We start from the raw sequence: 24,704 nt of genomic DNA, 5'->3' as shown, positions 1-24,704 counted from the left end.
GTCGAGACATCTGTGTTCAGTGTTCATGGACAAACTGTTTATATTTGGTGGTATGGAAGACAAGACCAAACCTATAAGAAAATTTTCATTAATGAAAAGCACACTCTGGGATGGTGCCTATTTTATTTTCTTTTGATTCTTCACTGTTGTAACCAGATTCTGGTCGATTAACATCCGCATAGTTTATATGCATATTTCAAATAAAAGGAGAGAAAGGCAATTTTTTGTGTCCATATATGTTATATATGCTCCTAATTTAGTTTGCTTCTGTTGAGATGGATAATGAAGAACTTACCTGAGAAGAGATTTGCTCGGGAAGTTTTGTGACACTTCAAAAATTTAGTCTTAACACGGGAAGATAAATTATTCGCATCGAGTAGATGGATTATAAAGGTGCTCATTGTTAACCTAGTCACGGTTGAAGACTATGACTTAGTTACAGATAAAAAACTATTACCTAACTACAGTTGAAGTCTATCATCTAGCTACAAGTCTATTTATATTATTCTCATCTACCCTAAATCTCCTATAATAGGAGTCTGATATATTGTAAACATCAGTAAAAAAAATAAGAGCAAAATGTAATCTTTTATACTTTATTTTGTGGACGTTGGTTATGGACCTAACCACGTAATTCTTTGGTGATAGTCTTCAATTATGACTAAGTGATAGACTTTAACTGTAGTTATGTGATAGCCTTCAACTGTAGCTAAGTAATAATTTAGGTTACAGTTTTCAACTGTAATTAGGTCATAGTCTTCAACTGTTATTAGGTGATAGTATTCAACTATAGCTTTGATTCTTTAACTCCACAATATATTTTAAGGGCGAATGATATTTGTACACATATTGCACACACACTCACATTGGTTGTGAGACCCATACCACACCCAATGTGAGTATGTACAATGTGTACAAGTAACACATTTCTATTCTAACACTCATATATAAGTGCTAAGTCTAACGTTGATTTTTTACTAGCGTGGTTCCTTACTATATAAGTAGGAGAGAGCTTTAAATTACATATTTATCTTTTTATAGTTCGAATTACAGATTTATAAAGCCATAATTGACATACTTGCAGTTCTACAATCATCTAATTAACATAACATTTCTCACAAGGCTTGCTCTCTACCACACCAGTGAAAATAAAAAAAAAACTGAGAGTCCATGGATCTTATCTAAGTCTTTTGCAGGAGAAGAGGATCTAGGACAGTGTGGATGGAATAGAGTAGAAGAAGCATGTATATAATGACTCCGATGAAGCCAGCAACAAGAGCTCCTTTTACTTGGTCACAGTAGTTGTGAACTTGGCCGCAGATGGGCAGCCAACCAGCAGAAGAATTTCCTTTCTTGCCCACTTGAGCTATCGCCAAGGCCGCCGACATGCTTGAAGTGAGCAACATGGTGAAAACCTGGTCCAGATAATGAATGCATCATTTTTATATATGTGCTATAAGGGTCCTTTATCAAGTTCAATTACACGCTATATATCAGCTGTATAGCTCAATAAAAGCGTAAACCGCACTGTATATGCGGCTAATACCCTTATTATTTCCTATCCGCATCTGTGGCTGCATTTTGTGGATGGTGAATTTTAGTAAGAATAATGATTCACTGCCACCTAAAGATACAACTTTTCACCACCTTACCTTTGTGGCAAGGTGGTCTCCCACTACTTTTTGAATTTTTTTATTTTTTAAAAATAAATTAAGGTGAGGGACCACCTTGCCATATAGGCAAGATGGTGAAAAGTTGTATATTTAGATGGTAGTGAATCTTTTTAGTAATATTAATGGACTGAACCTCAGAAAAACCTATTTAAACCGTAGCGCTTCTAATTTTGAACCGGGTCGATCACAAACTAGGCTCCACATATATAGCCTAGCTAACACCACTAGCCCGTCAGGGAGCGAAATCCGCCCATAACAATCACTTTGTATTGGGCTCTTTTTTGGTTTTTTTTCTTTTAACTAAGGAGTACTACTTAATTTATATGGGTCTGTTTTTTTTTTTTTTTCCTAAAAAAAAAAAAAGGAAAAGAAAAAAACACCCTTTTTATGAACTTTATTAAATGGGCTTAATACCATTTTTGAGAGAAATACACCTGTAAAAATTATAATATGAAAACAAAAATTGAATTGTAACCATTAGGTAATACAAGTATTTAAAAACTGAATTCTAATTTGGAAAAAAAAAAAAAATCAATTTATAAACTTTGAACAATACAAGTAAATTGAAAAAAACTACAAAATACAATTTGAACTGAATTATATTCTTTGGAAAAAATAAAAAAACAAATGAATTGACTTCAATTGCTTTGAAATAATGTCCATAGTTGGATAGTTGACACACATTAATGTCAATTTAGTGTTTTAGTAACATTTCAAACCATCAATGGCGTGTTTTGGAGTTAAATCCCAAAATGAGATTATTTTATAAAACAAAACTATATATATATACATGGGTACGTGAAATCCATCTTTGTGTACCCATATTCCGTTATCCACTCACATATTTGCGGATAGGAGATATGGTATTTTCGTACTTGGAATTAGGGGCTGAAAATCCACCCTCTTAACCCATGCGGACGGGCAGAAGGTAGTGGATACGAAGTGATTTTTAACCGCCCACCTGAACGTCTCAAAGTTCAGCTGGCGTATTATGTCAGTTCGAGGAGGGCGTGTTCATTGTCAAAAAAATTTGAACACAAGAGGTATATATATATATATATATTAAGAATTCAAGACTGAAAATGTTCATTTTCTTTTCTGATTTTCATATACGTCGAAAGAAAGAAGAATGTATGGGTGAAAATGCATTTGGTTGATTGCTAAAAGTACACAAATTAAAGAAAATCGAAAATGAAGCCCTCAAGAGCCACATTTCATTGTTCATCGCTGTAAAAAAATGAAAAACAGCTATTATATATATATAAGAAAGGGTTTGTAGATAATTACCACATCCAGGGCAACGACTAATCGCCAGAGCATACTCTCCGAAGGAAGAAAGAGAACCAAAAGCCCATAAACACTCACAATAGCGTTTGCGATCACAAAGTACCTATATGTATATGCCAAGCTTTTAGTAATTAACCCATAAAAGAAGAAGAAGAAGAAGAAGAAGAAGATATTGGTTGAAGAAAGTTTATTACTTGAAGGACGGGGAGTTGCTGTACTTTGCCTCGACAGAAACTCCAAAGACAGTAGTTGTTTCATGGCTTGTTGCCATGACAATTGCAGCCGAAACGGTGGCACCAAGCGCCATGAGCCTGAGCAGAAGGGTGCACAGCCTTTTGATCTTGGCCATGGATGCTTAATTGCTACGATCGATGAAGCTCAGCTTCAAATTTATTACTTGGAAATGTTAACTGGTCAGGACGTACGGAAAGGCTAAGGGGGCCCCTTAGTCGGAGAGTGTTAGGAAGGCAGATGAGGGTGGTGGACTTGTTTTCTTACTTTTTTGCTGCCTTTTTAGTTGAAATTCTCACCCGTCACCACTCACCGGCCACCATCAACTAGAGTGACCAGTTAAGAGTTTTCTACTTTTTCTGCTATGTTTTGTAGACTTTTAGGTGTGTAAAAGGCAAGGCGTTTCTTCTTTGTTTTGGTAATCAGATGTACCGCTAAAGAAAGAGAACTTAGACTGGGTTGGATCTAGCTATTAAAATATAATATATATTTGAGAGTAGGAAAAACATCCATTCTTAAATGTTACTTCGAATTAACAGTTTCGTAACTTGCGGTTTTAAAATATAGCGATTTTCAAAATTAGCTAATAAAAATATGATTTTTAAAGATATATTAAGCGTTTGGTAAAATTAAAGTTTGACATTTAAAATTATAGTTTAGCTTTTGAAATTGTACGTTTTCAAAAAAGCATCCAGTTGCCCGTGGTTTGAAAACGTAAGATTTTTTGCGTTTTTCAAATCACAATTTTTTAAAAACGTAATCCTAAAAACGATTTATTTTATGTGATTTGGTTTTAAATCGTAATTTTTGTCTACGAAATCGCAATGTCATACACACTGTTCCAATTTAAATTGGGGTAGTTGTCCAAATCTGGGTTAAAAAATGGCTCTTTGAAGAATCTGATCAACAGTTCAACTCCCAGTTGAATGTGATAGGACTCCAATTCCTAGTTTAAGTAAGAGTAGAAAACCTAATTCAGGTCCGACTCAACCTCTTTACCTATAAATATGCCAAGTATAAACGACATACTGAATATTTTATGCATTGAGCATACTTTTCTCTCAAAGACTGACTTAGGTATCGGAGTGAGATCCTCGCAAGGCTCTTTTAACTTAATTTTAGTTGTTTTTTAGTGATCGGGAGAGCGTGAAGAACATCGTACTGGAAACTATTCTAACACGCACCTTTAAAGTATTCACAATAGCCTCTTCATAATTTCTCTAAATTTAACTCTAAAAAATCGACTTTAAGGGTTTTAGCTAGTCACTTTTTTAAATTATCAAACTCTCTAAATGTTTCTCTACTTTAAATAAATACTCAATAATTACCATGAATACTGTTGTCTTTAAATAAATACTATTTTTTTCTACACGATTTGCAAAAAATATTATTAAAAAAAATTATAATATTATCTTTTTGACTTTTTGAATCTTGAGAGAAAATCTGACACATTTGTTAAAGAGTATGTCATATGGGTCTATTTGTGGGTTTTGTTAAAAATATAGAGAAGAATTAAATATGAAGATATCATTATGAGTACTCTTAGTGTTTTAAATGAAATCTATATCTTGATTTCACATGACCTAAAAATAAAAAACCCTAAACTAAAGATGAAACCCAATGGCCTATATATATATATATATATATAAGTATAACTGTGTTTGTTTATTTTAAAATTACTAACCGCAATTTGCATAAGAGGTTAATAATTTTTGCTTAACTTTCTATCAAAATAGTTACTCAAATAATGATTAGTTTGGATTAATAATCCCCCCCCCCCCCCCCCCCCCCCACCAAAAAAAAAAAAAAAATTTGCAGAACTGGAAACCAAAAATCTTGGTAGCACATGTATGTGTGGGTTAAAAGCATCACTATGTCAATAGGCTGGCCCAGAAGGGTTTAGTCACACTCACACGTCTAATTTAGATATGACGACGTTATGGTTGACTTTTGTACCCAGAGGTTCAGGGTTTTGCTCTTCTGCCCCCTTCCCTACCCATCTGGCAACCCTAATTTTCCAATCCCCAAAACCCTAGATTTTCTCGAGAACCAAACGGAAAGTTTTTGAAAAATGGGAGTTTCTACTTTCTGTCTCGGCTTTTTCTCCAAAACCCCAAAACTCTCTCTTCGTAAGACCCTCATTTTCACTCCCCCCACTATCTCATCCAATGCCCACCTCAAATTCAACCCCATTTTCAGACCCTCCATTCTCACCCTCTTCCTCCCAATCCACAAACCCAATATCAAAACCCACTTCAAATCACATATCTGCTGCCTCTTCACCGGCATCGTCGAAGAAATGGGCGAAATCAAACAGCTGGGTATTGCTGAACACGGCGGATTTGACATGAGAATCGACGTGATGTCATGGCCATTTCTCTGGCCATGACCGTAAAGGGGAAAGCTTGAAGGTTGGAGCTTGAAGTTGAAGAGAGAGGAAAGAGATTGTGTGAAGTGAAGAGAGAAGGAGTTCTGAGAGTTCTAGAAGTCCCACTTCGGATGGACGGCTATGGAAGGAACACGTGGCAGCAGGAGGAATAAAGACAGTAGACTAAAACGGTGCGTGGAGGATGCTTCTGGGCCGTACGTATTATTTGCTATTGAATGTCGTTTTGGTCATTTAGTTATAAGTTGCGTTTTGTTGGTAGGGTATGTTGTTTTGGGTGTTTTCCTGTAAGGCTAGTATATAAGGCCATGTTAGGTTAATGGGTATTTTATCTTGAATCTGGTTAATTGTTTACTTGTAATTGGAGGCTGAGCACCTTGAATGCTCTTGGAGGACAGGCACCCTTAAAGTTGCCATATCTTAATTTTCAGTATTTCCCCAATTCAATCCATTAATCACACTCCCAATTCCATTTTCAATTCATCTAAACCCTAATATCTTAAGATACCCGTTACAATTGGTATCAAAGTCAGGTTCGTAGCTCATGAAAACTAGATCCCAAGCCATGGCAGAAGAAGCTCAGAATGTTAAAGAATTGCAGGAACGGGTAACACGGATGGAGCAGGTGATAGTTTCAATGGAGGATTTGCAGGTGGCTATGCAGTCCTTAAAGGCCCAAGCTGCTACCCAGGAGGCTCGGGCTAACCGACTGGAGGAACAGATGCAGTGGCAGGAGCAACGAATGCTGGCGCAAATTCAGGAGATGTTGGCTAATAAAGGTGGTCACGGGAATGGGTCTGGAGAGCATGTGCCTCTCTGGGGATAGTCCGACAAGAACTTTGTTGCTGGGGAGACTTCGTTTCATGAAGGATCTACCTCCGGGGACGCAATTATCAAGGCCAAGACAGTCCGATTGGACTTCCCTAGGTTTGACGGTGAAGATCCCGAGACCTGGAGCTGCCGTGCTGAGCAGTTCTTTGACTTCTATAACACCCCCACAGAGCACCGAATTGCTCTTTCCTCCTTTCACATGGACGGGAAGGCATTGGTTTGGTACTGAGAGCTAAAGGCTAGCAACTCAGTGAGAACTTGGGATGAGTTTGTTCGTTCCATGCAGATCCGCTTTGGTCAAAGCTCTTATGATGACCCGATGGAAACACTGTCGAAATTAAAGCAAGAGGGCGCACTCGAGGACTATAAGAACCAGTTTGACACACTGGCCCTTAAGGTTCACGGGTTACCCGACGGCCATAAGCTCAGCTGTTTTTTGGGAGGACTCCGTGATGATATCCGGGTTAGGGTTAGGATGTTTAATCCGAGGAGCTTGATTGATGCCTATTCTCTGGCAAGAATGCAGGATGAGTGTTTGGTGACTAGTCGACGAAATGCCCGCCTTAGTTGGAGTTCGAACCAAGTGCACCAATCCGGACAAGGTTGGAGCACTAAGTTGCCGGTGGGATTCGTGAAGAACAATAGACTCCCTAATACTACCCAGAACAGTGCACCTGGACAAGGCAGACCAGGTTTTGTGCCCCAGACAGGGATCGGGCCCACAGGTAAAGGGGAAGCCCACCCGAGTCAAGTACTAGTACCTGTGCAAAAAATTACACCAGCCTAGATGGATGAGAGACGATGGAAGGGTCTCTGTTATTCATGTGATTCAAAATGGACCCGAGGCCATGTGTGTGCGGTGCCTAAGCTTTTCCTAATTGAAGCTCTTAAGGAAGGTGAAAAGACGCAGGGGAAGGTGGAAGCTGCGGGTGAAGAGGATCCAGGGGAGTTCTTCCTAGAGGAGTTTCCCGAGATTTCCTTAAACGCCATCACAGGCACGCCAAGCCCGAAAGCAATGAGGATAGTTGGGTTTTTTAGGCTCCACCAGGTGGTCATGTTAATCGACTCGGGCAACACACATAATTTTGTGGATGCAAAATTAGCTGCCACATTGGGAATTCAGCCACAACCACAGGAAGGAATTCGGGTGCAAATAGTCAATGGGCAGGAAATAGTGAGCCCAGGCCGGAGTAGGGAGGTGGAGATAAATATGCAAAGGAGTGTGTTCCACACTAGTCTCTTCATTTTGCCACTGGCCGGCTGTGACGTTGTACTGGGAATCTAGTGGCTTCGGACTCTAGGGCCTATTATGTGGGATTTCAGCAAGCTCCAAATGGTGTTCCAGCATGGGGGCAAGGAGTGCGTGCTCCTTGGGTTGAAGAGGGGCCCGAATGTGAGTTTCGCGGAAGGGGATTCATTTAGATTGCCTAAACAGGAACAAAGAGGGGTGTTACTGTAGGTGGTCACTAATTCTACTCATTGTTGGGCATTGCAAGGCCAAGGAGATTCTCTCACTCACCGACCAGAGGTACTTGGTCCAATATCCTCCATTTTCCAAGAATATAAGGACATCTTCAGGGAACCTAAGGGACTTCCACCCGCTCGGTCACATGACCATTCTACCACCCTTCAGCCCAGGGTGCAACCAATCTCAGTTCGGCCCTATAGATACCCCTACTACCAAAAGGAGAAGATAGAGAAGATTGTGAAGGAGCTCTTGGAGTCTAGGGTGATAAGGCACAGTTACAGCCCCTTCTCATCCCCCGTGTTGTTGGTTTGCAAGGCGGATGGGTTGTGGCGGATGTGCATGGATTACAGGGCCCTAAACAAGGTAACTGTAAAGGATAAATTTCCTATTCCTGTGGTAGACAAACTCCTAGATGAGCTATGGGGGGCCAAGGTATTTTCAAAGCTTGACCTAAGATCCGGATATCACCAAATTCGGGTGGTAGAGGAGGATGTTCCAAAGACAGCCTTCCGAACTCACGAGGGACACTACGAGTTCTTAGTTATGCCCTTCGGGCTAACTAATGCCCCCTCCACATTCCAAGGCCTCATGAACCAGATTTTTAAACCCTATTTGAGAAAGTTTATACTTGTCTTTTTTGATGATATCTTGGTGTACAGTGGGGACATGGAGACACACGCCACTCATCTAAGGACTACTCTAGATCTCTTGAGAAAGAACCAACTATTTGCCAAGTCATCTAAGTGCAAGTTTGGTTGTGAAGAGGTGGAATACCTAGGCAGAAGAGGTTAGTGCAGATTCAGGGAAGATTACGGCTATGGTGGACTGGCCTCTTCCTAAGAATATCAAGGCCCTAAGAGGGTTTCTAGGGCTCACTGGCTATTATCGGAAGTTCATCAGGGGTTACTGTTCTATAGCTAGTCCATTGACAGCTATGCTTAAGAAGAATTCCTTTGGCTGGAGTGAGGCAGCTTGAGAGGCTTTCCAAGCCTTGAAGGTGGCTGTCACTCAAGCCCCAGTGCCAGCCATACCCGACTTTTCACGACCATTTGTCATCGAATGTGACGCAAGTGGGATTGGCATCGGGGCAATGCTTATGCAAAACAAGCGCCCCATAACTTTCCTTAGTAAGGCCCTTAAAGGAAAAGCTCCCCACATGTCAACTTACGAAAAGGAATTGTTTGCCCTAGTGACGGCGGTCCAGAAATGGAGGCCCTATCTCCTAGGGCAACCCTTTGTCGTACGGACAGATCAGCAAAGCCTCAAGTTCTTACTTGAGCAGAAGGTTGGAACACCTTTTCAACAAAAATGGGTGACTAAGCTATTGGGCTATGACTTCACAGTTGAGTATAAGAAAGGGGTGGATAACCGGGTGGCAAATGCTCTTTTTAGGAGGGAGGATTGGGACGAGGAGTTAACCCTATCCCTGTTATCCATTTTGACTCCTAGTTGGACAGCAGACTTGAAACAGCAGTATGAGGAGGATGAAGACCTCAAGCAGTTGTTGTCTCAGTGGCATAACCATGACTTAGACTCCCAGAGATACTCCCTCAAAGATGGGCTTCTGCTGTACAAGCACAAGATCCTCTTGGGGCAGTCACCTCAGATAAAAGATCAAGTGTTAAATTTTATACACAATGATCCTTCAGCTGGGCATTCAGGTTATGAGAAGACCTTACACCGAGCTAAGAGGGACTTTCACTGGAAGGGGTTGAGAAAGGATATTAAAAGGTTTATCCGGGAATGCAAGGTTTGTCAGAGGACCAAGTCTGAAAACACCTCCCCTGCTGAGCTGCTACAGCCTCTCCCTATTCCTACTCGGATATGGATGGATATTTCTATGGATTTCGTGGAAGGGTTGCCCCTGTCCAGAGGACACTCGGTGATCACGGTGGTGGTCGATAGGCTGTCGAAGTACAGCCATTTCGTTTCTCTCTCTCACCCCTATACAGCAGCTACGGTGGCTCAGCTCTTCATTTCTACAGTGTTCAAGCTTCATCGAATGCCCTAGTCGATTGTTTCTGACCGAGACCCTGTATTCACTAGTACTTTCTGGAGCGAGTTGTTCAGGTTGCAGGGCTCTACTCTCAAGTTAAGCACAAGTTATCATCCGTAGACGGACGGTCAAACGGAGATAGTCAACAAGTGTCTTGAGAACTACCTGAGATGCTTCGCTCAAGATAGCCCCAAGCACTGGACTAATTGGCTACCATGGGCAGAGTATTCGTACAACACCACATGGCACCCCTCAATTAAAATGACCCCCTTTAAGGCCGTTTATGGACAATCCCCACCTAGGTTTCTAACCTATATTCCGGGGACTACTTGGGTTGAAGCCGTGGATGAGGTGCTGCGCAACTGCGAGCGGATCATCAGCTTTCTCCAACAAAACATACAGCAAGCTCAACAGAGGATGAAACGCTATGCAGATCTTAAAAGAACTGAAAGGACCTTTATAGTGGGCCAACGCGTTTACCTGAGATTGCAACCATATCGGCAGATGTCGGCGGCCTACCGCCAGACTCTCAAACTCTCCCCCCGCTTCTATGGACCCTTCACCATTATTCGCCGGGTGGGAGATGTGGCCTATGAACTGGATCTGCCGTTGGAGGCCCGCATCCACCCCGTCTTCCACGTTTCCCAGCTTAAACCCAAACTGGGTTCGGCTAGCTCTGCTCTACCGAGACTTCCACCGATCGACAACCAGGGTGCGCTTCACCCTGAGCCGGTACAGATCCTAGACCGCAGATCTCGACCGAAGAACAATCAACCCCTCATCGAGATTTTGGTCCGATGGGAGGGGCAAACGGCGGATGACGCCACATGGGAAGAGTTCCATGCATTGAAAGACGCCTACCCACACCTTATGGGCAAGGTGTTTTAAAAGGGGAGGGTATTGTCATGGCCATTTCGTTGGCCATGACGGTAAAGGAGAAAGCTTGAAGTTGAAGAGAGAGGAAAGAGATTGCGTGAAGTGAAGAGAGAAGGAGTTCTGAGAGTTCTAGAAGTCCCACTTCGAATGGACGGCTATGGAAGGAACACGTGGTAGCAGGAGGAATAAAGACAGTAGACTAAAACGGTGCGTGAAGGATGCTTCTGGGCCGTGCGTTTTATATGCTACTGAATGTCGTTTTGGTCATTTAGTTATAAGTTGCATTTTGTTGGTAGGGTATGTCGTTTTGGGTGTTTTCCTGTAAGGCCAGTATATAAGGCCATGTTAGGTTAATGGGTATTGTTGTGAGTTTAAAAGAGTACTTGCAAACGCACGAATCGTTTGCAACATAGTGTGTGCAAGTACGAGATCGAGGTCGAATCCACAGGAAAATGGTCAAAAGTTAGTGTTTTGCTTAATCAACCTTATTCTAACCTAGTTCCAAGAGTTTGAGGGGTAAACATGCACAAAAAATGCTAAGTTAAAGAGGAAGAAATGAAATATGTAAAAAGGGACTAAGGCTAGGAAATTCACCAAACCAAATCCAACAACTCACACTCTTGGTTTCCACTTGAACACCCAAAGAGCATTAAGCTTAGGGTGTCATTCAAGTTTCTCAACCATAAACCTTAGAACCATCAAATGAATCTAACTCAAAGATAAATCACAAAGAGTACCCATTTGAAATCAAATCATCCATTGTATCCATTCAAAGAATAAATCACAATGGATATCGTCTTTCAAACCGATAAAACAATGTATCCATCGGTTGAAACACATCAAATGTCCTATTTCTACCACCAACCACATTCATTGCAAAAGATAAAGCATTAAATGAATGGAACTTGAACAACATAATGATATAACATTAAATGTGCAAGTAGTACTACAAAAGTGTGAGTGTCATCAATAGAGAGGTTTCATCCTTAACCTTAGTTGAGAGTTCTAGCCTCCCATGACTAAGAACACCACAAAAACTTGAAGAACAAACATGAAAATAGAAGAAAAGCTTTACAAAGACAAATGTCTAAAGAAAAGAGCTACTGAAATAAACTATAAAATGCACGAAATTAAACCTAGATACTGCTCTCTGAACTCTCTCAACAAGGAGGCATGGCTATGGCTTTATAGAAGGAAATTAGGGTTAGAAACCCATGTAAAATGACTCCTCTAACCCCCTCTAGGGTTCCTATCTTGCTAGAGACAACCAAGGTCACGAAACCAACGTGTTCTGCTGCGAAAATCAGAGGGAGAACTACTTTTTGTCATGGAGAAGCTCCTGATTGGGTGTTCTGGCGCGCTTATGCAAAAGTAAGTTCTGGAAAATTTTGATCGATCGACTTTTATTCGATCGATTGACTTCGGGCAAAATTTCTATCGATCGACTTTTCAGGACTTCCGAATTTCCAAGCATTTTCACATGAAATTTTGTCATTCCTCTCTTACTGATCTATAAAACACAAAAACACAAAAACTAACAAAAACATCAGAAAATAGCAAGGCTAAAGGTCTAACTAATGTAAATCAAGGGGTCTAAATATACAATATTTGGTACTCATCAAATACCCCCAAACTTACATTTTGTTAGTACCTTAGCAAAACAAAATGAAAAACAAAATCAAAGCATGAAACATAAATCCTCTTTCGTGGGAGAAACGATTGCATTTAGCATATGCAACAAGCCTTTTAAACCTCTAGGACTCCCTAGTGGACGAGTGAAGTCTCGTGAGGGTTTGCCAGAAATGATATCCACAAACATTGAAATGCCATATTATCAATTGAGCAAAAATCCGCATTAAAACACCTGGTTCACACATCATGAGCATGTTTAACAAAATGAATATCACATCATCAAGTTATCAAAAATCGATTGGCTCATAGTTGAAAAATTGAGACAGCACATGTTCAAAAGTGTAAAGTGTTAATAACATAGAATCATGAGGTTTCAATTTTTCTCAAAGCATGTGTATCAAAAACTCACAGGAGTTCCATCAGATGAATATAACCAAGGCTTAAATGTTTAATTACTTTTATTCATTATTTTTGTGTCGGCTGTGCAATGCTTGACTCCCTTAAGCTTTCTAATTGACCTATGTAACGAGTGTTGAGCCAGTGACTCCCAAACCAGGTGGTTTTAGGGCATTAGATGTAAAACATCCTTAGGGGCTTACTTACTCAAGTCAAAAAGGCTACGAAGTCAAACTAGCCAAACAAACAACCAATCTTGAAATTCTCATCTTTTTACGCAAACACCCAATGCTTAGTGAGGCAAGGGGCCCGATTACTCAATGAGAACTCAAATTGGTGATACTATTCTAAGCCAATTTTTATTTTTTTTTTATTTTATTTATTTATTTATTTATTTTTATAATAAGCCAAGGTTTCATCAACAAGTCATCCTATAAGTCTCAAGACACACATTCTCAAATCAAATTTCATGCCTCACAGATCCTATGCTACCGTGCTTGTGATAAATGATTTAAACATGTCAAGTCTCTATAATCCAACAGATGAGTTAAAAGATTTCAGATTTTAATGACATGCAAAATTCAACATGTTAGACAAACCAAAGATATGCAAACCATAGTAAAATGTAACCATGCTCAACTAACAATAAAAGTTTTTAAAAGTAAATCGATCGATCGAATTTATGCGGAGCTGAAATTTCATAAACCCAAGCTATTTTCTTTTTCGATAATTAATAATTAAAAAAAAAAAATTAAAAAAAAATTTAAATAATCTTATTTTAAAAAATAAATAAAAAATCAAAATTAACAAAAACAATAAATGATAACAAATAGACAGACATGTCTATCCCACCCCCAAACTAAAATGACACATTGTCCCCAATGTAGTGAGAGATACAATACCGAAGTGGGTGTTGCAAGCTGGGCACACTGCAAGAGAAAATTCCCCCCAAACTTGAACGGCAGACATTGTCCTAAAAATCACAACTAAAACAAAAAGAAACAAGATCAAATGATAAAGAAAAATAATGAGGGTTGCCTCCCACAAGCACTAAGTTTTCAGTCTTCAGCCAGACTTTCCATCCTGACAACAATCATTTCTAGTAACTCGGATCCTCCAAAATGGTCGTCTCAATCTCCGGGTTCAGTAACTCCAAAAATGGCTTCAGTCTTTGCCCATTCACCTTGAAAGTATTGCCATTCTTTGGATCCTCAATCTCAATGGTCTCATAAGAAAATACTGAACGAACAATGAATGGGCCTGTCCATCGAGATCGGAGCTTCCCTGGAAACAGATGCAAACGTGAATTGTAAAGAAGGACATTTTGACCAGGTTCAAAAGATCGTCTCAATATGTTCTGGTCATGAACCTTCTTCATCCGTGCTTTGTACAACCTAGCACAATCATAAGCATCGTTCCTCAGCTCTTCCAATTCGTTGAGTTGAAGCTTCCTCAGTGAGCCAGACTTTGTGAGATCGAAATTCAGTTGCTTAATGGCCCAGTAGGCTCTGTGCTGCAACTCCACTGGCAGATGACATGCTTTTCTGTATACAATACGGTAGGGTGACATGCCATTCGGCGTCTTGAATGCTGTCCGGTACGCCCATAATGCATCGTTCAAACGAAGAGACCAATTTTTTCTTGACGGGTTCACCGTCTTCTCCAAAATCCTCTTGATCTCTATGTTTGAAACCTCACTTGACCACTCGTCTGAGGGTGATAAGGAGTGGCAACCTTGTGCGTGATGCAATACTACTTCATCAGCTGCTCGAAGACCCGGTTGCAGAAATGCTTTCCACCATCACTAATAATTGCTCGAGGAGTACCAAAACGAGCAAATGTAGTGTCTTTTAAAAACTGAACCACAACTCTGTGGCCATTGGTCTTGCAGGCAACCGCCTCCACCCATTTGGACACGTAGTCCACTGCAACCAGAATGTACAGATAGCCGAAGGAGAGTGGGAAAGGCCCTATGAAATCGATGCCCCACACATCAAAGATCTCGACAATAAGAATGGGGTTGAGGGGCATCATATTTCGGGGTGAAATACTCCCTAACTTCTGACAGAGCTCGCATGAAACACAATAAGTGTGAGCGTCTTGAAAGATGGTCGGCTAATAAAATCCGCACTGCGAAATCTTTGCAGTGGTTTTCTTCGCGCTGAAGTGGCCTCCACAAGCATGATCGTGACAAAAGGAGATGACACTAGATTGGTCGGGCTCAGGGACACATCTCCTAATGATCTGATCGGGACAATACTTGAACAAATAAGGATCGTCCCAGAAAAATTCTTCACCATGGCCATGAATTTGGACTTATCTTGCCGCCCCTAATGCAAAGGCATTTGACCGGTGACAAGATAGTTTACTATGTCAGCGAACCATGGTGAGTGAGTATGAGCAATATGCATCAATCGCTCATCAGGGAAGGTTTCAGAGATGCGGGTGGCCTCCTTAGTAAAATCTACAGTAATCCTCGAGAGATGGTCGGCCACCACATTTTCGAAACCCTTCTTGTCCCGAATCTCAATGTCGAACTCTTGTAAAAGCAAAATCCACTGAATAAGGCAAGACTTAGCATCCTTTTTAGAGAAAAGATACTTTAATGCCGCGTGATCCGAGTAGATGATGACTTTTGATCCCAACAAGTAAGATCGAAACTTATCCAAAGCAAAAACGACTGCCAGCAACTCCTTCTCAGTGGTCAAATAATTCAGCTGGGCGTCGTTCAGAGTCCGACTCGTGTAATAGATGACATGGGGGAGCTTATCAATGCGCTGCCCCAAAACAGCTCCAACCGTGTAATCTAACGCGTCACACATGATCTCAAAAGGTGTGCCCCAATTGGGGGGCCGAATGATAGGTGTGGACGTCAAAATCTTCTTCAAGGCCTCAAATGCCTTCTTGCAGTCCTCATCAAAAATAAATGGGGCCTCCTTTACCAACAACTTGCACAAGGGCCGGGCGATTTTGCTGAAGTCCTGGATGAATCGCCTATAAAATCCTGCATGGCCCTGAAAAGAGCGAACCTCTTTCACCGTTCATGGAGGTGGAAGGTTGGATATTAGATCCACCTTCGCCTTGTCAACCTCTATCCCCCGATGAGAGATGACGTGCCCAAGTACGATCCCTTGCTTTACCATAAAATGGCACTTCTCCTAGTTGAGCACTAGGTTCTTCTCTTTGCACCTCACTAAGACTAGAGTGAGGTGGTGCAAACACTCCTCAAAAGTTGAACCGAAAATCGAGAAGTCGTCCATGAATATCTCAAGAAAATGCTCCATCATGTCAGAAAAGATGCTGATCATACACCGATGATAGGTAGCGGGTGCATTGCATAACCCAAAAGGCATGCGTCGGTAGGCGAACGTCCCAAACGGACAAGTGAAGGTCGTCTTCTCTTAGTCTTCAGGGTCCACAGGGACCTGGTTATATCTAGAATATCCATCCAAAAAGCAGTAGTACTCGTGCCCAGCCAATCGCTCTACCATTTGATCAATAAATGGAAGAGGAAAGTGGTCTTTCCTAGTGGCGGTGTTTAGCTTGCGGTAGTCGATGCAGACTCTCCATCTAGACTGGACTCGAGTTGGCACCAACTCGCCCTCCTTGTTCTGCACAACCGTTACTCCAGCTCGCTTGGGCACGACATGAATAGGGCTCACCCATTTGCTGTTAGAAATTGGATAGATGATGCTTGCATCCAATAACTTGATTACTTCTCCCCTCACAACTTCTTGCATGGATGGGTTGAGCCGTCTCTGTTGCTCCCTCGATGGTTTGGTGCCTTCCTCCAGATGTATCTTGTGCATTACCACCGAAGGGCTGATTCCCTTAATGTCGTCAATGGTCCAGCCTATAGCTTCCTTGTGCTCTCTTAAGACGTCTAACAACCTCTCCTCCTGAGCAGCATGAAGATCTGAAGCTATGATCCCAGGCAGAGTCTCTGCTGGACCAAGGAACTTATACTTGAGATTGTCCGATAGGGGCTTAAGTTCCTTCTTTGGAGGCTCAGGTACTGCTGCCTCCTCTTTCTCATTGCTCTCCAGAGGAGCAAAATCTAAAATGGCATTGGCTTGCTCAAGTAACATGTCCAAGTCCAAATCCTCTCCGAACTGAGCAAAGCATGCCTCCAGGGGGGTCTTCTATGCTTGATTCTTCAATAACTTCCTCTATGATCTCCTCAATCAAGCAGGCACTTCCGATCTCATCTCATTCCCTCGGCTTCTTGCTGATGTCAAAGATATTCAACTCCACTGTCATATTGCCGAAGGAGATCTTCATTACCCCTGTCCTACAGTTGATCAGGGCATTAGCCGTAGCTAAGAATGGTCGCCTGAGGATCACCAGTATTTGAACTCCAACATTCTATACCGGCTCTGTATCTAGCACTATAAAATCCACGGGGAAATAAAACTTGTCCACCTTAATCAAAACATCCTCCACTATTCCCCGTGGCATCTTAACTGACCGATCAGCCAACTGTAGTGTCATGGAGGTGGGCTTCAATTCTCCTAATCCTAATTGCAGGTAAACTGAATAGGGTAGGAGATTGACACTGGCTCCAAGGTCAAGCAGAGCCTTCTCAATGTGGCTGACTCCTATCGTGCAAGAGATAGTAGGACATCCAGGGTCCTTGTACTTGATAGGCAACCTACATTGGAGGATTGAGCTGACTTGCTCGGTCAAACAAACTTTTTTCGAGACATTGGTTTTCCGCTTGACGATGATCAAGTCCTTCAAGAACTTGGCGTAAGACGGCACTTGCTGGATGGCATCCAAGAACGGGATGTTGATCTGCACTTGTTTGAATACCTCCAGAATGTCCTCAAACTTTCCTCATTTCTTGGGCGCTAGCAATCTGTCAGGGTATGGCGCCTTAGGTACAAAAGACCTAGGAGGAATCTCAATAGTGGGAGTGGCTGTGGATGGCTCCGCATCTTTCTCCTTTGTGCTCCCGCTTCCTTGTCCTTCTTGTGCAACAGGGTTCTCTTCAGGAAGAACCACTTAGTTATCCACTTGTCTCCCTGACCTAAGTGTGACAACGGCTTGCACATGCTCCTGCCCGTGCCCTGCATTTGATGAACTTCCCTCATGGAACTGCAACTTTGGATTCGGCACCGGCTGACTAGGGAGCTTTCCCTTCTCTCTCTCCCCCAGGTGACTAGCAATTTGCTCAATCTAGGTCTCCATCTTGGCAATAGCTTGAGTGTTCACCATGGTAGCATTCTTCACATCATTGATGGATTGCCCTGTAAGTTGTATGAAGGCCTTGAGAGTGTCTTCCAGAATGGATTGTGAAGAAGAGGCAAGGGCTTGAGTAGGGGCATGGTATGATGGTGCAGGCTGGGTAGGACGACTTTACTGGTGAACCGACTGATGAAATACAGGGGGGTATTGAGTGTGGGATTGGTGAGGAACTCCCCCTTGAGTCATAGGCTGGTTCTGCTTCCATGAGAAACTAGGGTGGTTTTGTCACCCTAGATTGTAGGTCTCGGAAAAGGGTCCATTGGCTTGCTTCCTATAGTCGTTGAAAACGTTCACTTGCTCCATTGGTGACTCAACAAAAGCTGGCAAAGATGGACAAGTCTTTGCTAAGTGCATGGGACTAGCACAGATGGAACATCAATCAACATGGAATGGGTTGGCAGCACTGATGGATTTGCTTACAACTAGAGCTTCGACCTTCTTTGTGAGAGCATCTATCTTCATCTTCAACCCAACATCTTATTTCACCTCATAAATGCCTCCCTTCTTTTGGATGCGAGCAGCTTTATCTCGACAGCTTGAAAAATCCCACTGCTGGGAATTGTCGGACAACTGATCTAAGGTCCTATACGCCTCCTCTCCCGTCAAACTCAAAAATACGCCTCCATTCATTGACTCGATCATGCTACGGTTGGATTGAGTCAATCCTTGGTAGAAAAATTGCACGAGTCTCCACTTCTCGTATCCATGTGGAGGGCAGTGGAGGGCACTTAATCAACATATCTTGAAATCTCTCCCAACTCTCAAAAAAATTCTCATCTTCTTCTTGAGTAAATGAGCTTATTTCCTTCCTACACTCATTGACTTTGGACATGGGGAAGAATTTGTTGTAGAACTTGTTCAGCAAGTTCTCCCAAGAAGTGATGGAACCAGGCATGTTTGAATCCAACCATGCCTTGGCTCTATCATGGAGTGAGAAAGGAAATAGCTTAAGATGCATAGACTCTTCAGAAAAATTTTGAAATTTGAAGGTGGCACAGATGTCTTTGAATTTCTTCACATGGCTATAAGGATTTTTGAGGTCCAAGCCATGGAATGCGGGTAGGAGTTGGATGACATGGGGCTTAAGGTCAAAGTGAGTGGCATTGGTTGGGGGTAACACTATACATGAAGGAGCATTTGTTGCAACGGGTGCAAACAAATCCCTAAGTGTCCTAGTATGATCAACGTTTTCTCCCCGATTCCTCTCATTCTCACCCGCATGCATGTTATCTCCCATCTCAACAGAATTTCTAAGCCTTCTCCTAAGAGTTTTTTCAATCTCGGGATCTAAAGATGTCAAGTCTAGATTCAAAGATCTTCTACCAAGCATGCACCAGCGTACAAACAATTATTTAACCAAAAAGACAAACAAAATAAATAAAGAGAAGAAATTGCAAATAGGGAACAAAATTCTCCAAGGTACAATCTAGGTTAGTTCCCAGGTAGGTGAGAGGGGTCACACCGGACACACTTAAATCCCAAGACCTTTCCTTGCCAGAATTGACCTTGACATTGCCCTTAGATTGCTAAGTAGACCCACACTAGCAATTTTTTTTTTTTTTTTTTTTTTTAAGATTAAAAGAAAAATAGCACAAACAAATTAAGAAAAATAAAGACTAACACAAATACATATAATGACACAAAGGTAGCAACAAGGGCAAAAATTAAAACTTACAAGATTGGACCAAAAAATGTTTTGGCAAAAATTTCTGCTACTGAACTTATCCAAAAGTTGCCTCCTGTGTTGAAGTCAATCGATCGGATGTACTAGTCGATCGATCGAATCCTTGGTCGATCGATCGAATCCTTTCTTATATTGTTTGAATCATACTTCATGAATCCAATTTGGTTACCACTACCACCTTCTACCGGTTTCTTGAATGACATTTGCAACATTGTTTGGTTTTTGGGTAGTGTTGAATCTTTTGATTTCTTAAGTGGAGAGTCTGGGCAATTATAGGTAAGGTGGTGCATCATGGCTGAAGTGCCATTCCTCTTATAATGACACCCTATTAACCTATTGCAATAGTTGCACATAGCTTTAGGGTTTTCCTTATCGATCGGTTCCACTTTTTTAAAGTGACTCCACACAATGGATTGATTCACAGGTGATTTTTTACATTGTGACTGTTGGGAAGGTCTGGGGCTTTCAACATTTGCAGTGGAAGGTGTTTCAGAATTGTCATCTACCATAATAGGGGTGGTTGCATCACTCAAAGTGTCTGTCATCTGTTATTAGATAAACAATAAAATTTATTTAATAACCAAAGGAAAGATGAATCACTCAATCACACCTAAAAAAAAGTAAATCTCATCTCAAATAAAAAGCTAAAAAATATAAATCTTCATTGATCTAATTACAAAATGATTTCTTCATGCAACAAGCATCTCATAGATAAAAGAAGCCATGTCTTGTGAGTTGGGTTTAAAAGAACCCATCAAAAAATATTGTGAACGTGGCATGATTTTATATATGGTAATTAATTGTACTGATGATAACGGTAGCTGGGTGTGCTTCAGACAACTAAATTAAGCTCTTTTCATGAAGTATATCTTTTACAATTCATTCACAATGTATATCTTCAACGTGAAAATTAATCATAGATTTAATAGCTAGCTGTAATTTGACATGAAAGATGAAAATAAAAATCTATCCTCAAACTGTCTTCGGTAAACAAGCAAGTCCAACACATAAAATATTTTCAAAGTTTAATTTTTTTAAAAAATAAAAAATGATTAATTTAATCGTGATTAAATTAATAGTTCAACAAAATTTCAGTTCAAGGCTAGCCAGAATTGCATATCTCTCGGTCTCTCCCGAACCATACCCAACTCCATATTTACTTCTTCTTAAATTTCCACATCTAATTAAGCAAAATCACAGATCTGAGAGCTATGGCAAGTGAAGGCTAAAAACAACCCACATCTAATTAAGCAAATTCCTGATCACAAATCAAAAAAAAAAAAACAGAAACTAAAATAAATCAAACAAATCAAACAAATAATCATAACAGAAACCCAAAACACAGCCTATTAAAGTCTAATGATAGAAGAAGAAATAAAGCTTACTACCAAAGTCGTAGAGAGGACGGAGAGTAGCGGATAGAGGTCGATGGTGGCGTTGGAGCTTCTGTGCGGAGAGAGAGAGAGGCCGGCGAGTGGCGGAGAGAGGTCGGCGAGTGGCAGAGTGTTGCGAGAAGGGAGATTCGGAGAGATTGAGGGCTGAGGTAGGGAGGCGGCGCACGGCGCAGTGAGAGTAGGGAGTCGGGAGACTCGGGACTTAGGGTTTGCTACTTTGCTTAATGGCTTAATGCTTAACGCGTGAAAGTTCAACTCAGCCAGTCAGCCTATTAGACTGAATTGAAACGGCGCCGTTTCGGTGTTAAACACCAAAACGGCGCCGTTTTATATATAAAAATTTTAAAATATATATATATATAATAAGAAAGCCGGTTACCGGTTTTTATGCGGTTTTAACGGTTATCCGGTTGTCCGGTTAACGGTTAAGGACGGTTAGCAGTTAGCGGACGGTTATTACGGACAGTTATTTTCACCCCTAGGGCTAGGAACGGAAATAGAAACAGAACATAAATTCTTTCTTCTTTTTTTTTTTTTAGCACAAATCAAAAACTAATAGACAGTAATATGAAGCATCAAACTACACAAAAATTTTAATTAAACTAAAATAAACTAAGAAAAATCAGACAAACAGTAAAATGATGTAAAACAGAAACAAAATATGAACAAAATAGACTAGAGAAAAGAAATACTTACCTGGTTTCGAGCTGCTGCTGTCTGCAGAATGTTCACTCGATCGAAGTTGTGTTCGATCGATCGAATTTCTTCTCGATCGATCGACTTTTCGTCAGGCAAATGTTCTCTCGATCGATTGAAATATGACTCGATCGATCGACTTTTCAAGGCACTCAGTAAGTTGCAGCAACTGCAGAAACAGATCCGGGAGAAACAAAAGAGAAACTTAGAACACAGAACAGAAGCTAAACAACAGAAAAATGAAACAAAAATCTATCTAACTAGTAGAAAAACAAAATCAATCAAACAAAAACCAATTTTTTAACCGATTTCCCCGGCAACGGCGCCAAAAACTTGTTGTGAGTTTAAAAGAGTACTCGCAAACGCACGAATCGTTTGCAACATAGTGTGTGCAAGTGCGAGGTCGAATCCACGGGGAAATGGTCAAAAGTTAGTGTTTTGCTTAATCAACCTTATTCTAACCTAGTTCCAAGAGTTTGAGGGGTAAACATGCACCAAAAATGCTAAGTTAAAGAGGAAGAAATGAAATATGTAAAAAGGGACTAAGGCTAGGAAATTCACCAAACCAAATCCAACAACTCACACTCTTGGTTTCCACTTGAACACCCAAAGAACATTAAGCTTAGGGTGTCATTCAAGTTTCTCAACCATAAACCTTAGAACCATCAAATGAATCCAACTCAAAGATAAATCACAAAGAGTACCCATTTGAAATCAAATCATCCATTGTATCCATTCAAAGAATAAATCACAATGGATATCGTCTTTCAAACAGATAAAACAATGTATCCATCGGTTGAAACACATCAAATGTCCTATTTCTACCACCAACCACATTCATTACAAAAGATAAAGCATTAAATGAATGGAACTTGAACAACATAATAATATAACATTAAATGTGCAAGTAGTACTACAAGAGTGTGAGTGTCATCAATGGAGAGGTTTCATCCTCAACCTTAGTTGAGAGTTCTAGCCTCCCATGACTAAGAACACCACAAAAACTTGAAGAACAAACATGAAAATAGAAGAAAAGCTTTACAAAGACAAATGTCTAAAGAAAAGAGCTACTGAAATAAACTACAAAATGCACGAAATTAAACCTAGCTACTGCTCTCTGAACTCTTTCAACAAAGAGGCATGGCTATGGATTTATAGTAGGAAATTAGGGTTAGAAACCCATGTAAAATGACTCCTCTAACCCCCTCTAGGGTTCCTCTCTTGCTAGAGACAACCAAGGTCACGAAACCAACGTGTTCTGCTGCGAAAATTAGAGGGAGAACTACTTGTTGTCATGGAGAAGCTCCTGATTGGGTGTTCTGGCACGCTTCTGCAAAAGTAAGTTCTGGGAAATTTCGATGGATCAAATTTTATTCGATCGATCGACTTTGGGCAAATATACAATATTTGGTACTCATCAGGTATCTTATCTTGAATCTGGTTAATTGTTTACTTGTAATTGGAGGCTGAGCACCTTGAATGCTCTTGGAGGACAGGCACCCTTGAAGTTGTCATATCTTAATTTTCAGTATTTCCCCAATTCAATCCATTAATCCCACTCCCAATTCCATTTTCAATTCATCCCCATTCCCTTGACCACCTTTATTAGCCAACATCTCCTGAATTTGCGCAAGCTTTCGTTGCTCCTGCCGCTACATCTGTTCCTCCAGTCGGTTAGCCCGAGCCTCCTGTCTAGCCTCCTGGGTAGCCGCTTGGGCCTTTAAGGACTACATAGCCACCTGCAAATCCTCCGTTGAAACCATCACCTGCTCTATCCGTGTTACCCGTTCCTGCAATTCTTTAACATTCTGAGCTTCTTCTGCCATGGCTTGGGATCTAGTTTTCATGAGCTACGAACTTGGCTTTGATACCAATTGTAACGGGTATCTTAAGATACCCGTTACACGCGAAGACCGTTCTTGAAGACGTAAACCTCGGCGATAGCATTTCTGTCAACGGTACGTGCGTTACGGTGACGGAATTCGATACCCAATTGTCCGAATTCACCGTCGGTTTGTCGCCCGAAACGCTGCGAAAGACGTCGTTGGCAGAGCTCGAACCGAGCTCGGAAGTGAACTTTGAGCGGGCGGTGCTGCCCACTAGCCGAATGGGCGGGCATTTCGTGCAGGGACATGTGGATGGGACGGGGGAGATAATGGCAAAGGAGGCTGAGGGGGATTCCTTATGGGTTAAGGTAAAGGCAGGGAGAGATTTTTTGAGGTATATAGTGCCAAAAGGGTTTATAGCGGTGGATGGGACTAGTTTGACGGTGGTGGATGTGTTTGATGGGGAGGAGTGCTTTAATTTCATGTTGGTGGCTTATACTTAGCAAAAAGTAGTGATTCCTTCCAAGAAAGTTGGGCAGAAGGTGAACTTGGAGGTGGATATATTGGGGAAGTATGTGGAGAGGCTACTTAGCAGTGGGTTTGTTGACTCTATTAGATCTTCATGACAAAAGGCATTTAACTGTGGTTCTGTTTTTGTTAATGTATCATTGTTTGTTCCTGAAAAGAATTTTGTTATTGCTTGAATAAGAAATTTTGAGAGCTGTTTGATTCATTTTGGTTGATTCTGAGATATGCAGATGTTTGTTGTTACTGTTTTAGAGATATTCATGGAAAGATGCTTTAAGCTTTGCTAAGCTAAAATGTGCTTTTAGCTATGACTTACCTGAAAAAAGCATAAAAAGAAATAATGAACTAAAAAATAAGTCATTTTGATCTTGTATACAACTGTTGGACCTTTGATATAGCAATTGGGGAGCAATTTGAATAAAAATGTGACTTTTGAGTGTTGCTTTTGTTTTAGATGGTTGGTCTTCGTGCTTTAGAGATCTTGCCATAAACTCTGTTTGAGATGTCCACACCTTATGGTTCTTATCCACATCAATAATTGCATTTCTTGATA

At 41.0% G+C, this 24,704-nt stretch overlaps 1 protein-coding gene and 1 pseudogene across 1 annotated transcript; one reads left to right on the top strand and one right to left on the bottom strand.

Annotated features, from left to right (window-relative positions):
- Window positions 1–955: 955 nt before the first annotated feature.
- Window positions 956–3,514, bottom strand: LOC133861190 (CASP-like protein 1C1). The gene is made up of 3 exons (XM_062296913.1): window positions 3,155–3,514; window positions 2,961–3,063; window positions 956–1,415 (listed from the first exon to the last, which is right to left on the bottom strand). Exons 1-3 carry the CDS (start codon window positions 3,307–3,309, stop codon window positions 1,182–1,184), a joined length of 492 nt encoding a protein of 163 aa, XP_062152897.1. The 5' UTR covers window positions 3,310–3,514; the 3' UTR covers window positions 956–1,181.
- Window positions 3,515–5,262: 1,748 nt separating this feature from the next.
- Window positions 5,263–24,249, top strand: LOC133860254 (riboflavin synthase-like; annotated as a pseudogene).
- Window positions 24,250–24,704: the final 455 nt, after the last annotated feature.

This window comes from Alnus glutinosa, chromosome 2, assembly GCF_958979055.1.
Source record: "Alnus glutinosa chromosome 2, dhAlnGlut1.1, whole genome shotgun sequence".
In the NCBI taxonomy this organism is placed as follows: domain Eukaryota; kingdom Viridiplantae; phylum Streptophyta; class Magnoliopsida; order Fagales; family Betulaceae; genus Alnus; species Alnus glutinosa.
This window is presented reverse-complemented; position numbering and strand designations above follow the sequence as displayed.